At 31.4% G+C, this 16,132-nt stretch overlaps 1 protein-coding gene across 11 annotated transcripts in view; it reads right to left on the minus strand.

Moving 5' to 3' along the window:
• Unc-115a (actin binding LIM protein Uncoordinated 115a) overlaps positions 1 to 16,132 on the minus strand; it is a 257,407-nt gene that overhangs the window by 21,536 nt on the left and 219,739 nt on the right. For 7 of the 11 annotated variants that reach the window (XR_015824641.1, XR_015824639.1, XR_015824638.1 and 4 more), the window contains 8 exons: positions 13,485 to 13,647; positions 12,407 to 12,497; positions 11,630 to 11,754; positions 8,435 to 8,506; positions 4,857 to 5,070; positions 3,830 to 3,966; positions 2,043 to 2,154; positions 729 to 821 (listed from right to left, as the gene is read on the minus strand). Coding sequence is in view for 7 of the 11 variants with exons in the window: in XM_088239038.1 (XP_088095164.1) it covers positions 729 to 821; positions 2,043 to 2,154; positions 3,830 to 3,966; positions 4,857 to 5,070; positions 8,435 to 8,506; positions 11,630 to 11,754; positions 12,407 to 12,497; positions 13,485 to 13,647 (1,007 nt within the window). In the remaining 4 variants the exon portion in view is untranslated. The remainder of the gene's footprint in view (positions 1 to 728; positions 822 to 2,042; positions 2,155 to 3,829; positions 3,967 to 4,856; positions 5,071 to 8,434; positions 8,507 to 11,629; positions 11,755 to 12,406; positions 12,498 to 13,484; positions 13,648 to 16,132) is intronic. The other 4 variants (XR_015824640.1, XM_088239039.1, XM_088239037.1 and 1 more) reach the window with 1 other exon arrangement.

Below are 16,132 nucleotides of genomic sequence, written 5' to 3' on the forward strand. Positions count from 1 at the left end.
GTAAGTATGGCAATTAAGTGAACATGTCACACTCAAGTTTGTTAGTGAAAATTCTTAGTGCAAATTCATTGTAATTTATTATAGAAATAAAAGACGAGTGATTCTTAAATATGAAAATTTGGAATAACCAGTGACCAGTATCATTGCTCTCACGCCTGTATCCGGGCGGATGAGAAATACAGTTTTGTGTGCGAAATGGAACCAGAACCTCGGACGAGTGTTTTCAACCCGATGGCTGGTCTCAGGTAAAGATCCCGAATAAGGAAATCGAGGGCAGATAAGTCTGCCTCATTGTGTAGTGGTTGGCATGTTCCCCTACCATTCACGAGGTCCTACGTTTGATTCCTGGTAAGGTGGATGTGAAATATTGATTTTAAAGTATGTTTAAGGTAACAGATAATCCAAATATGCTACATTTGATTTACTGATGCAGTGCCCTATGCACCACTAAGTGAAGGAAAGGGGAATGATGATGATGATCGTTTCATCACTTTCGCGACATCGTATATTCATAATAAAATTAAATCCAATAGAAAATAAGCAAGGATTATCCAGGAACACTATAAAATGGTCCTTCAGACAAAAATAAATTAATTCAGTTTTAATTTTATGATAAAGATACCGTCTCAAAGAACTTGCAAAAGCAATGAAACCAGACATGGGTTATTCAGAATTTGTGGATTATTATGTATCTTTTATTTCTATAATAAAACATAAGTCATATTAACCTGCTTTTCCATTGACCTTTCCATCAACTTCACAGTTATCTTCATCTGACAGAGGAACTCCTTTGTAAGAATCCGACCAGCGGCGACGGCGTTCTGAAATAATTGTAAAGTAAAAAGTTATTGAAAAAAAAAAACAGGTGCGTAGAACGCACGCTCAAAAGCATACCTATTTTTTTTTTTTTTTTAATATTTTTATTTTTGCACCACAACAGGCCAGGAGGCCCAATTACAGTGGTGAATTACATCACAGAACACCCAGGCTTGAGAAAAATCACATTTTAATTTTTGTGTTCTCACCGGGAATCGAACCCAGAACCTTCCATGCGTGAGTCAAGCGTCTAGAACACTACACCACGGAGATCGCTATGAAGCGTATGGTGATGCCGTGAAACGGCCGATTGCCACAACTGGTGACCGACTGTGTGCTGTTATATTGAGTCCTTCTTTTTTATTTGTTGACATTATATGTCAAAAATTTGTTTCTACTACTACTACCATAATGCCATTTCTCTGTAGGGGTAGGCAGAGAGAATGGACCGCCACACACGTCTATCCTGGCATACATTCCTAGCTTCTTCCACATTCATACATCTCATCATACATGTCTATCAGTTCTGTCTGCTTTTGACATGACCAGATTTAAGATTTTGGTTTATCTGATCATGCCACGTCTTCCTTACATTACTGTTAATTTTCACCATTCGTTCTACATGACCAAACTATCTCAGGGACCCTTTCTTAATCGTATCAATTATACTTGACTCAGATTTACACTCTCGCCTGATTTCATCATTCATAACTCGTAGTATTTTTTTTCTTTTCTTTTAAATTTACATTTAATTACTATTCATTTTATGTTCGAGAATCTTTTTTAACTTACTGTGATGCTACTTGTGAAAACCTGTAATTGGCTTATTTGTTATTTGTTTTGTTATATAAATATGATATAATTATAGCTGTTGGTTATCCAAATAAATAAAATAAAATAAATAAAATAAATAAAATAAATAAAATAAATAAAATAAATAAAATAAATAAAATAAATAAAATAAATAAAATAAATAAAATAAATAAAATAAATAAAATAAATAAAATAAATAAAATAAATAAAATAAATAAAATAACCCTGTCATACATTGATTCCACACATTCGTCGAGGAGATCACATTTCAACCACGTTCACTCGGCTTTCATCCTTCCTCTGCCAGTTCCATGTTTTACTTCCATACATAAGTGTTGGGTCTAAAATTCCGTTGTGCACTGCCAGTTTAGCTTTTGTATGATAAAATAATAATAATAATTAGTGTAAAATACCTGGATCTGTGTATGGGTAGGGTGGTGCGGGAAAATCATCCCTTTCGATCTTTGGTTTATATCCTGGGGGAGGTTTACTGGCAGCCGGGTAGTGGGCAAGTTCTATCGGCTCCTAAAGCAAAGAAAACATAATGACTATTTTCTCAAAAAACCTCATTTTAAAAAAAGAAATTTTTGATTAAATTCCTGTTTTTTTTTTTAAAAAAACACAGGACATGATCACGAATAGCGAGGTATAAAATAAATCTAAATCATCCCCGTATTGATTTGCAAGCTTCCACACGCTGGTAACTGGTGAATTTAATAAATAATAAGTTTTATGGTAGTGATTAATTAAATAAGTAATGATTTGTGGAACAAAAAACGGTCCATGGGACTCAAATATTTTTAAAACTCAACAGTTCAGACCACCATCATTTCCCTATCTACACCTAGTGGTGCATAGGGCACTGCTTGACACTCAAATCGCAGCGTATTTAGATAATTTTGTGATACATGGAAGGTAAGGTGATCAGTTTTACGCTTCAGGCGCCAGTCCAGAAACACTGAAATATTGCAGTGAAGAACCACCTTTTTTTTTATTTCATAGAGTCTTTATTCAATAAAATATACACATTATTACAATATTAATACATTATAAAGAAAACAAAGTATTAAAATATATTTTGTCCCGATAAACTATTCAATAATATTTTCATTTAAATTATTTACTGACAATTCTTGGTGGAATTTCATTGTTATGATGTAATAACATATGTTTACATATAAGTTCCATGGGACTCAAATATTTTCAAGAAAGCGCTAATTGGTCAAAATAAATAAGTGGAAGTATTTTTTAAATTAATAACTTATATGTAAATATAAGTAATTACATCATTATTCAATAATAGTTTGTCATCGGGTGCTCAGACATTAGTTTTAATTATAATTATAATCAAATAAAAAGAGTATAGACATAATACTGTATACTTATATAATATAATGAACATAAAAAAAAATATTTTTTTAAAAATAATGAACAGATAAAAATAGTTTAAAGACATAATTTTAAAGTAATAAAATAGAGTAAAATAATACAATTAAAATTAAAGAAAAGCAATTTACTTTAATATATTTAAAATATAAGAAAAACATTAAACACACATATAAATAGTGTGTGCTCATAAATGTAATCCAAACAAGATAAAAAATAAAACATAGTAAATTGAAAATTTCAATTCATATCCACAGAAAAAATAATAAGAAAATTAAAAGTATCTATTAAAATTAAGAGCTAAAAAATGTAAATAAAATAAGAAAGAAATAAAAGAAAAGGTTAACCTAAGAAAATAACAAAAATGTATTCAATGAGAGATAAAAAAATGTTTTACATAAATAATAAATCAATATAAGAACCAATACCAATAAACTTGAAACCAATATTGAATCAAGAATTGAACCCACGATCTCAAGAATGGTGGGCAAACACGCCAACTAATACACAAGGTGGACTTATCCCCACTCAATTTCTTCACAGAATCAGTTCAGAGTGATCGTTATTTAATCATTTGAAAATGAATAAGATGTCATTTACTGTTCTTCTGATTGACAGTAATGTAAAATTCAAATTATAATTGAGACTCAGGAAGACCCCATTTAAATAGAATATGTATATCTTTAAAATTTCCATTGCACTGTTTCAAAATTGTATAAGTTGCAGTGCTAAATAGAGATCTAAACTGGATATGCTACTCTGCATTCATGTGATTTTACAAGGGAACAAAAAGGTTAGTATTTTGGTAAGTTACCTCATTGTTCATGGAAGGAGACTTGGCTCTAGGAGTTTCACTGCGGATGGAGTCTACCAGAACACGCATCCCAGGGCGATGAGAGCTTTTAGAACTACTGCGAGAGTACAGAGTTCCTCCACGGGAAGAGTTGGAAGCTGCGGAACAAATATCAGGTCAATAGATCATATAATATTATCTTTGACAGTTCAAACCATTTAAACTAATGAGACATCTCCCACAAAAAAACACTGTATATATATTTGAATACAAAACAATCAAGGTGCAGATTATCTAGTGGGTCTGCGGATTTGTTACTAAACCTCGGTACTGAAAAACCAAACATCATAGTATTTTTAATAAATATTTTCAACAAAAAATAGCAGATAAAAAACATAATATTTATTAATGTCAACCCTTTTTAAACCAGAGTTTGAAAATTACATATAAAACAACACAAACTTTGAAGATTATTTGCAAACTGTGGCCCCAAAAGTGTTCAATGTCCTAGATGAACATATTAAGTTCTCTAAAACGAAAGCCATTTTCAGGAGAAGTGTACAAGTTTGGATTTTGTCTAAGGGAAGAGACCATTGCAGGAGACTGCTGCGAAACATTGCATAGATTTATATATAGTACCATTAAGCGTGTTGTCCAGATGTTTATTGAAAATTTATGTTCATCAATGATCTTTAATAATTTGCAAGCTTCCACTTTCCATTATGATGTATCCCAACTCAACACAGGGCTCTTGGCCTCATAGAGTTAGGGATATGTTATATTTTTTTTTGTAATTTGTATCTTTATACGAATAAATGAATAAAATTTAAAAATAAACTAAGTACTGACCCTATTTACTTGTGGCGTTTTTAGAATTGTTTAAGTGACACTTTTCTGGAACTGAATTTGTTTATCAAGTTTTTTACCCCGGGCAACTACAGTGGTTGTTTCAAAACTACACGAAATAACTCATCAACTTTTTGTAAAAAAAAAAAAAATTATTCAGGGTCTCATGGTTCAGACATATAATTACAAAAGTATTATTTACAGTGTGGCCTGTGGAAATGTGGGCTAGTGGGCGGCCGGTCGTAGGGCTCGATGGGGCGCTTCAGGTAGCCCTGCGCCGGCTGCTCCGTGAGGTAGGAGTAGGTGAGGATCCGGTGGGGGGCACCCTCTGGTCCTGGAGTCCCGTGCCTACCGGGCCCGTACTCGCGCAGCACGAGCCCCGGTGAGCCCACGCGGCTCCAGTAGCTACCGTAGTGCTGAGGGGAGACAAACAGAATTCGATAGGATTAGAAAGTTGATCACTACATGTAACAGAATAACAATATCGTATATCGGATACCAAAAAACCTGATTTTTAGTGAAGTATAAAGAATAAATCATTTAAACAACCTTTAGTGACTGTATGGCACACTTCACTAAGATTTATTTGAGCGCCTCCATTCTCAAACGGACAAATTTTATTTATAACAATCGAGATTTTCTTTAAAAAAAAAATAGCGTTAAGACAAATCTAAATATATGACACAACATCAAGGTTTTAAAAGGTAAAAACAAAAATAAAAATCCTGGTTTTAATACATGGATTTAAGATAGCACGTTTATTCAGTTTTCAGGCTAAATTCAAGTTTATTCTTAACAACTTTGTTATTTACTAAAAGGATTTGTCTTTATACGAGTACAAATGTACCTAAGTTTAGTCTAAATTTTAACAGGCGTAATTTACCGGTCAAAATATAATTAAATTAAAGTTTTATGCTTGAATATCAAAAATACCTTAGAAAATAATATTTTAAAGCTATGATTTCCTTACTTTTAAGAAATATAATATTAAGAAAATACCTATGGTAGGAATGCCTTTTTTCCATTTAAATAAATGACTTTTTTGTCAGTATGAAAGTGAAAATTTATTATTAATATCTAAAATATAGAATTAACAGATTAGTTACTTGTTTAGTGAAAAGCAACCGTGACCGACAAATTAATAACTTGGTTATCAAATGACACAAACATAAAAATGCATAACAGTCAAATCTTGCTCGTACATTAAAACAAATTCAAAATTGTGTTTAATAAATCAAACTCAGGCCACAGAAAACAGCAATCAAAAATAATTACTTACAGTATGCATTTAACCATGTACATAAGAAAAAAATATTAAGTGTAATCCTTTAAAAACCCAAGAAATAAATATGTTTTCATTACGAGGATAGTAAAATTAAGTGTGTAAATAAATTGTTAATAGATGAGATTTCCTGGAATTTCAAAAGTACAAAGATACATAATTTAATTTAATAACTCGTTTTACACATTTTTTTATTTGTTTAAAATAAATATTTGCGTTCTTATGATTTACCCGAATATTTAAATTTTGGGGCCATTTATCAATGAATTGTAAATAACTAACTCAGGAATCAAGTTAGATTTGAGTGGGGTTCGAACCATGGACCTCTGATTCATGAGTCTGTGACACTAGCCCGACCACAACCCGATTATTTTTTTAATTTAGTTTAAAAAAGAGCATACACTTATTAAAAAGTTTTTGAGGATTTTTTTTTTGCAATCCATACTAATGAGGATGATTTTTTTAATCCATAAAAGTAAGTCTTGATCCTTTAGGTTTTTATTCTTATTTATTATTATGATTCATTAGCATTATTACTATACTCATAAAGAACCATTTTTGTATTATAACACCTCAAGTGTAATTTATAAAAGCATGCATTCATTGAATTGAATTTTAGGCATATAGAATTCTAGGCATTTAAAGGGCTGATTTAAGTGGCCCCTTTACACACTGTGTAACATTCACCATTCTGTCTATGTTTGAAAATTCACATTTCCTTTCATCTGCTGACCTTTGTGAAGTGTTTACTTAATTGTTCTAAAATGCACATTCAAGAATAGCATTGAAATAGAACAAAACTGAAAAGAATGGAAACTTTTTATTTTTTAATATAAATATATAAAATCAATAAAATTAAGGAATATTCAAAATCATTTAAATGACTTAAAAGAGTTATCAAATCAAAGTATGCATAGTAAATGTGCAAAAATAAAACAAGTAAAAACAATAAATTCAGTTACAAAAATTGAGCAAAAAATATTATTTATTCTTGCATATTAATGTAATGAATGTATTTTCATTCACAGAGACATCAAAATAAGAGGGATTATTTAAAAGTTAGGTATTAGCTATTTTAAAAAATAAGTTGTTATTTTGCTATAGAGTTGTTAATTATAATTCTTTTTATATAAGTAAAGAAATAAATTGTTTGTTTTTTACCAAATATTTCCAAATCGGAGCCATTTGCAACTGTTGTTATAAATTAATAACAATGATAGAAATGTTTAAACACCATGACGCGTGCAAATGTATAAATATTTTAATTTAATTTAAAAAAATAGCACACATTTAACATTTAACTAATGCAACTATATTTTTTAGGTTTGTTGGTTGGTCCACCAAACAACCACAGGAATACAATCCATTTCAATGAACATATTTATGTAGGTCACAAACATATTTATTTAGATTAAAAACCAAATATAAATAAAACATGGAAATAATTTTACTCTCTCTATTTTTACTTTATATATTTTTTATTTTACTAACTCTATTTTTTACTTTGTTATTCACTTTGTCCACTATCTTTATGACTGCTTCTACATATTGATTTCTGTTTTTATATATTTTTTTGACTGACTTAGAACGGGGTAAATAGCCCTAATTAGGCAGTCAAAGCAACTTTGTATAAATTATAATTTTGTGTATGTAATATAATATGATAATAAATAAATAAAATAAAATTTACAGGGATTTTTAAATTTTAAAAATATTTTTTTTAATAAATTATTTATTGATATATTGATGAGGTTTGTATTAGGTTTATGCCTGGAATAGCCGTCAAAATCGTGTATTTCATTTGGCAAATGTTGGCTAAAGCCGTCAGTCAAAAAGACATTGGTAGCGTGAAGACGGCTACAGCCTATATGAAACAGAAGTAATTATATGATGGGAAATATTGTGTCCCTGTAAAAAATGGTTTGTAACAAAAATACCTTGTATGTATCAACTACGGTCCAATCAGAGGTGAAATATTTTTAAAAAATAAGAAAGTTATGATATGTGTCCATATTAGTGGATCCTATGATGAAAAGTTGACGGCGAACATGCAATTTTTTATTTATTTTAAAGTCCTCTTTACCAAGATATCTTGTTCTGAAGAGGACTGTATGGAGTTCAATTATTATTACGTCAGTGGTACTGCAATACCGTGTAACTATCGATTGAATTTTTTGGCAGAGGATCTTAAAAAGCAATCTCCTAATATATTAATATTGATTTTAATCAACCAAAAATATCCCTGGAGAATCAGAAAAATTATCATTATTTAGAGTAAAAATAGCAATAATAAAAAATAACGCCTCTAAGTCCCTATAACAAATTTATATCAGTTAAACATTTTTGTTAAAAAAACAGGTAACGCGGTATTGCAGTATCGCCGATGACTTCTTTGTTCAGTATGCGTCAGCAAGGTTTTTTATTTTTTAAATAAAATTATTGATTCTGATGTTTTGATGTCTCTGTGAAAGATGGTATAAAAAGAGTCAATATCAAACCTTTCTATTCAAACTACTATAAGGACTGTAGACCGATCCATTCAAGCTCGGTGTGCGGGATCTCATCAAAAACTGAAAATGGTTACCAAAAATAACAACAAAATAAAAACAAACAACAAACAATGCAAAAACACAGCAAATCAATCCTTTAATAGTGCATGCTACAAAACATAGAGTTAAAGAGTGCAATAAAAAAAGTCAATTGAAAAGCAGATTATCAATAGTAAAATTATCAATAAAATTATCAAAAAGCAGTCAAAAGTTGTACAAATTATGGAAGATTTCAATCCCTACAGTATTAAAAATCGTACCTATAATTTGATTTTTTAGATGAATTAATTTTTTTTTCAATAATTTGTTATTTTGATTTGATTTCATGATACCTTACACCTTTTACAAATTAAAAACAAATACATAAATATAAGCATTGGCGTATAATAAATAGGCACGTTATTTCTATACAATCTGGACCTAAGATATAGCAAATATTGCATTGCCCTTAACGATTTGAAAAAAATAAATAAAAAATGACGATCTACATAAAATCATCCAAGTGAGAAAAAAAAGACACTTTTTTTTATTTTTATAGTTATTTCTGTATAACTAATTACCATGGATACGACACTAGCTGGCAGCTGTCAGTGTTATTATTGGTGTTATAAAATTTTTAAATGAACTCAAAAATATATATTTATTCCACAAATTGGAATGTATTTACTAATGAAACTATATAACTCTACTGTTTCTCACAGTTACAGCGTAATCAAAGCATTTTCTCATCATGCACAGCGGCATTAAGTCTGTTAGGGAATAAAAGCGCAGAAGGCAATTATCTAGGAATAACACTATTTAGTACGCGCTTGTAACGAGTCTATTTGAATAGAAAATAAATCCGTTTATTAAATTTTGCACGAATCATTTCAAAGGATTTATAAAATATTTATACTTTTATTTATACATCACTTTAGTAACTATCTGCCTCACTAGGGCTTGTATCGAGGCTAAAATTGTGTCTTTTTTAATAGTTGACGATATAATTTAAAGAAACAAAAAAATAATGCTTTTAAAAAGAATGATTTTTATAAAGCAGGGGTCGATATGAATGACAAATTAATATCAGAATAAAAATATTGTGATAAAATTAATGTTAGATTTTTCTTAATTTTACACATTGAATCATCGTACTAAATCGATAATAGTGTTAATCCACCTGATAAACAAATTTTTCATGAAGATCCTCCCAGAAATCAAACCCGGAGCCTCAAGAATGGTAGGTAAACGCACTAACTACTACACAACGAGGCGGACTTATCTCTACTGGAGTTTATTTTTCAGGATTCATGGAAAATAATTTAGTTGTAATGCTTTGAGTTATCATTTTGTGATTCAAATTTAAAAGATATTTATTTTTGTAAAAAAGATGCCATTAGTTTTATAATTGACTTTTTTCATTGAAACATCGATAAAATAAGCTAGAATTCTAGTACATGCAGAATTGAAAAATATACAATAGATTATTTACTTATTTGATTATGAATATATTTCGTGATACAATAACCGTAATATGTACGGAAACTATTTAGGTCGAGACATTAAAAATGGTAGTAAAAAATGCATAAGATTTGATAACATTATGAGATACTGACAAATAAGTGATGTTTGTATTCTGCTAAGAATTCATTTTTAAAATGAAGTATTATTTTTTGTGTAAATGAACAGTTACTACGCAATGTATTCTGATTCTCATTCTTAGATGTGGGGGTCAGTGCTATGCAAGCTCCTGACGTCACTGCGATCTGTGAAGACCTATTGTGACGGGCCCCCGTGAATAGTTCTCGCCCTCCAAGCCCAGGTCTATAAAGAGCCTGGCTACTGTGTGGAAGGTGAGAGTTTACATTTTGCTAAATCTCCCCCTCCAAGCCCAGATCCGATAAGTATCGGACTATTAGGTAGGGGGCGAGCTCTTTAACATCCTCAGGTCCCCCGAGGTGAGTAAATGAGATTGTATTTACGAATTAATCGATGTATCTGTTTTGTTTTTCACAGTTGCAGAGAAAATTAAAGCATTTTTTCTTTTTCTTCAAACGGTAGTCACATCTGAACATGATTAAAGTCTGTTAGAGAAAGAATATAAGGCAAACCCACGAATTCAAATGCCATTTTTATCGTGCTTAATAACGTGTCTATTTAATTATACGTCATTGGATTAGGCATACTGTTTGTTTTAAAATTATTTCATTGTGTTTCTGGAAGACTATTTTTGTAAATTTATCAAGGCACCATATTATATAAAATACGTCGATTATATGACGTATTAACTCTTTTTTAATGAATTTTATTTGTACTAGGTAAAGACATGAAAGTTAAAACAAAGTCATGTTTTACTGTGAATGACTGGAAAAAAAATTGATAAAAAATTGAACATACATGGAAAATGCAAAAATATTTCTATCAATAGAATCAATAGGGTTGCCAACCCACCGGGAAATCTGAAATGCGGCTAAAATCTCCCGGAATCGATTGATGTATACAGATTACTGTTTGTTGCGAGATGTTTGAGAAATCGCAGTGAGCAAAATAAATGGCATAGAAATAGGTAAATTGAAAAATATAACTGTAAAGTTGAATGTGGGAAAAAGATTTTTAAAAAAATATTTGCATTTATTAATCAATCCCAATCACAAATGCTGCAGATAAGGGCGTTTTTAATGTACAAAATAAACATAGCTCAAAAAGTCTAAATCGGCTCAGTGAAATTCATTCAGTAAAATTAAAGATAAAGATGTGCATTCATTTCAAATATGCTTGTTAAGATTTTTATAATGTTATCACAACAACCACGTGGCCACAACCAATCAGATTAAAAAGTACAATTTTAAGACAAGATACCTAGTTTTGACTTCGTTTTTCACTAATAAATGAAGTATTATCAAATATATTATATGTTATAAACACAATTCATGTTTGATATTAGGTAATTGTTTTATTACTTTCCGGATTTTCGGTCGATTGAGTTGGCAACCCTAAATGGAAAGCATCTAGTTTTAAAATAATGCTAATCAAATTAAAAATTTTAAACTCTTAAGAACCAAGTGTAAGAACATAATTTATCAACTAAAATAAATTGATTAATAGATTTCGAAAATATTTCTAATGGCCTTGCTGTTTAGCTTCTAAAGGCTTGGGTCTGGTCACCTGCATATCGCTATTGGCGACACTTGAAGCGCGATCGGCCTCAGAATCCGTGTGGTGACCGTTAGTGGCCACGGTACCCTCCAGACCAGGACCCGGTCCACAGCGAGGATGCCAGATTGCTCCACCTGAAGATGTCAAATTCATGATCACAATTTGTATACTTTTTGCATATTTACATATGTATTAAGATTCTTCGCAAACTACAGACTTTTGTTCAGCCAACAGTTTGATCGGTTTCTCAATAATCATGAAGACATACATGCGTGCGCCACATCCAACGATTTAAAATCAACCGGTTAAAAAGCCAATGGACTGCCAGATTCCCCTTAAATTAAAAATTCTGTTGCTATTAGTCGATTGCTTCATCAGATGACCCTCGTGTATGAGAGTGAAGTATGGAATTGGGAAAACAATGATGAAAGTAGGCTGAATGCTAATGGTAAAACGATGTATGATAGATACACAAATGTCTAGATCCGTGTATTATGTAAGGCTGAAACTAGCATTATCCACAAAATCAAGAAAGGACTGCAGCTGTGATGGTTTGGACAAGGAAAGTGAATAGACAGTGAAAGAACGGCTAAAAGGATTTACGGTGTAAATGTTGATTGAAGCAGAAATCGAAGGAGACCAAGAAAGACACGAAACGAGCAAATCCTACACATACTTGAAGATGGACATGTCAAAAGTTGGAATAAAATTACTTACGCGGTGTTGTTAGATCTTTTAAAAGTTTAAAAATGTCTGAAATTGAAAGAATATTATGTAAATAAATACCTTGAAGGAACATTTCTTCACCATCGCCGAATGGATCCCCGCACTTGGTACAGCGTGCGCATGTTGGGTGGAAATGATGATTGTCACCAGCCTAAAATAATTAAACACATCGGTCAACTCAAAGGACCTTCGCAAATTGTAGTATAACAGTTACCATCACCCTTTACAGGTCAAATGATTCAACCAGGAAACTAAATCCTAGGACAGGCTTGGACTTGCATTTTTATTCAGCATGTCACTCTCACACGAGTCTTTCTTAACGTTTTACTATAAAATATGGCTTATTGCTTTTTACCTCTTGAAAGTTTAACACATAAATTATATAAAAGTTTTAAAAAAACATAATAATGAATTTTGACAGTATTAGGTATTGTCATTACGATTAAAATGTCAACTGGCCGATTTGTTCTAGAAATAAATAATGCCAAAAATGGCCACATCGAGCGCCACATGCGTTGCAAGTCATGTCAAAAGTACATCTCAAAGAAAAATAGTCCTTGAGTAATAATGTTTGAAATACTGTTTTCCAAATCGAGAATCTTCAAAGAATTTGTGTAATCTGTAAGTTTACTCTAGGAGAAAAATCCCACCACTCGGTTTAAAATGTTCAAAATATAGTACATTTATTTGTATAAAGAAGTAAGCTGGAGTAATAAGCTAGTTCCTTGGCTCATTGTTGGCGCTGGGCGAGCTTTATTAATATTTTTATTTATATTTGGAGAAAAATACAAATGGTGGCAATGATTTATAAGAAATAGTAATTATTTGTTTGTTTTTCTGTAAATAAGTTACCGTAAAACATTATTACGGAATGTGAAATATATTGGTAAGCTGCGCATAATTACTTATATACACAGTTCGCCCCTGTCATCTTGTATGTGTCCCAATGCAATTTTGTGCAATCAAATTCAATCCATTTAATCCTGAATCTAATGTCATCATGATTGCCTAATCGTCATCCAAGATACTGCCTAATCGTCATCCAAGATACCCACATTAAGTTTGAGATTTGTAACAACATATGTAAATTTCTAAATTCTATAATTGAAATTGTGTACACTATTGTTTTTTCCCTTACCTGGAGTACTTTCCCGGAAATGAATCTCTGACAATAGGCGCAGCGTACCCCGTACAGTCTCTGGTAGTCTTTCTCGCAATACGGGATCCCATCTCGCCCCATGTATTCGCCGTGAAGTACGCACTTACACGCTCGGCAAGCGAAACACCACATGTGCCATTGTCTGCAAAGAAAGGTTGCAATTTGTTAATAGACTATCAAACTAAGCCAAGTATTTGAAAAATATTTTTATGTATCGTATTATCAGCGCTATGATTTTTTAAAGTTTTGTAATAACTTCAAGTGTTACATCACAAGTTCTCTTCGGTGAGTTCTGCTGATTGGTGAGTAGGCTTCCCGAAAACCAGAAATCTATTACAACACTCTAACATTAGATGATTCGTTAGAACTTGTTATAGTTCAAAGTAGTTCATTTTTAATATTTTTTAAATATTTTTTTAAAAAACTTTTAATTTTTAAACGCACGTAAGAAAACACTTTTTACATCCAATTTCCCATAGCACTGAATTTCCTCACTTAGTACGAGTAGTTTACAGAGAGGATATAATTTAATGAAAATTTAATTTAATTAAATTCTCTCATGTGCAATATTGCTATCTGCCACTATGACATCATTTTTCTCACCGAAACATGGCTAAATGATAGTATCGAATCTTCTGAACTTGGGCTGACTGACTACAATATTTTTAGATGCGATCGTTCTACAACTTATGGCAAGACGAGAGGAGGAGGTGTTATGATTTGTGTCAGCAAAAGAATATCTTGTAATGTAATTGATTCATCAAACTGTGTAGCTGATCAAATATATTTGTGTGTTAGAATTGGTCACAAAAAACTTGTAATTGGGTGTGTCTACATTCCTCCGACATCGTCAATTGATATTTACAAATCCCATTCTGACATGGTGGAAAAAGTATCGGTAGTTTCTAACTCTATTTTCATCTGCGGAGACTATAACTTGCCTAAAGTAACTTGGATCAACGACAATGAAGGCGTTAATGTGGCAAACCCCATATCTGTAAATGCTTCTCTAATTGTTAACATTTTCTCATATTTAAACATGTTCCAATTGAATTCTATACTTAACTGCTCAAACTATTGCCTTGATCTAATCTTTAGCAATAATTCTAATTCTACTGTCATTGAATCCATTGATCCATTATTACCAGTCGATAAACATCACCCTCCACTTTCTGGAGATATTTGCCATTCATTTTCTAATAACTTACTCAAACCTAATGACTCATTATATCTTAAATTTAAAGATGGTGATTATGCTGGCCTCAGTCAATATCTTTCAGAAATTGATTGGAACAGTATTCTAAGCAATTCTCATATAAATGATGCAGTCATCTTATTTAATGATAAAGTCGCAATTGGGATGGAACAATTTATCCCAAAAGGAAATTTTATTCAACCTAAGTTTCCAAAATGGTTTAGCTCTGATTTAAAGACTCTGATTTTGAAAAAGAAAAGGATCCACAAACTTTATAAACAAACTGGGAATCTCAACTTTTATCAACAATTTTCTCAACTAAGAGAACTTGCGAAGTCTGAATCATCCAATTGTTATAGATCATACATCAATGAAACTGAAACAATGTTGTCCATAAATCCCAAAAAGTTTTGGAGTTTTGTTTCTAATAAGCGTTTCAATAACGATCTGCCAATAAGTATGTTTCTTAAAGATAAACACGCATCTAATGGTACCGACATAGCTAATCTTTTTGCAACGCATTTTTCTTCAGTATATGTTAATAATTCTTCCAATGTTAATTCCTTATTTAGCTATACTAATACTGTAGACCTGAATAATTGTGAAGTGTCAGCTGAGGATGTCAGAATCGCTCTAAGTAAACTTGGTAATGGTAAATGTATTGGTCCAGATGGTATTCCTGAAATACTACTATCAAATTGTAAATCTAGTCTTGCCAAGCCTCTGTCTTTACTGTTTAATATGTCTTTAACAACGAGTGTATTTCCTAATATTTGGAAAATTTCTATAATAAGACCGATATTCAAATCTGGTGATAAATCTAACGTAACTAACTATAGACCCATTTCAATGATATCTCCTGTACCTAAACTATTCGAATCAATTATTACAAAAAAAATAACACCTATATTTAAAAATGTGCTGATTGAGGAGCAGCATGGATTTAGGACAGCCAAATCAACGACGACCAATTTGCTTTCTTTTACTGATACTATTTTTACAGCGTTCGAGAATAATCTTCAAGCTGATGTACTGTATACAGACTTCTCCAAGGCCTTTGACAAAGTTGATCACAACATTTTATGTGCTAAACTTCGTGCTGTAGGCATTAGAGATCCCTTTTTATCGTTTTTAAAATCCTACCTCTCACATAGAAAACAAAGTGTAAAAATCAATAACTTCATATCAAATAGCTTCCTAGTAACTTCTGGTGTACCACAGGGTGCCCACTTGGCCCCTCTTCTATTTAATCTGTTTGTTAATGATGCTGCTAATGTTTTTTCTTTTACAAAATTCTGGCTTTTTGCTGACGATAACAAGATACTTAAGCTAATTAAAAATATTGATGACTGTGTCAGACTCCAAGAAGACATAAATGCATTTCATACTTGGTGCAAAACTAATAACATGGAACTTAACATCGATAAATGCA

Source organism: Micrasema longulum, unplaced genomic scaffold (assembly GCF_059751315.1).
Source record: "Micrasema longulum isolate JH-2025_06_02 unplaced genomic scaffold, ASM5975131v1 h1tg002045l, whole genome shotgun sequence".
Lineage (NCBI taxonomy): Eukaryota > Metazoa > Arthropoda > Insecta > Trichoptera > Brachycentridae > Micrasema > Micrasema longulum.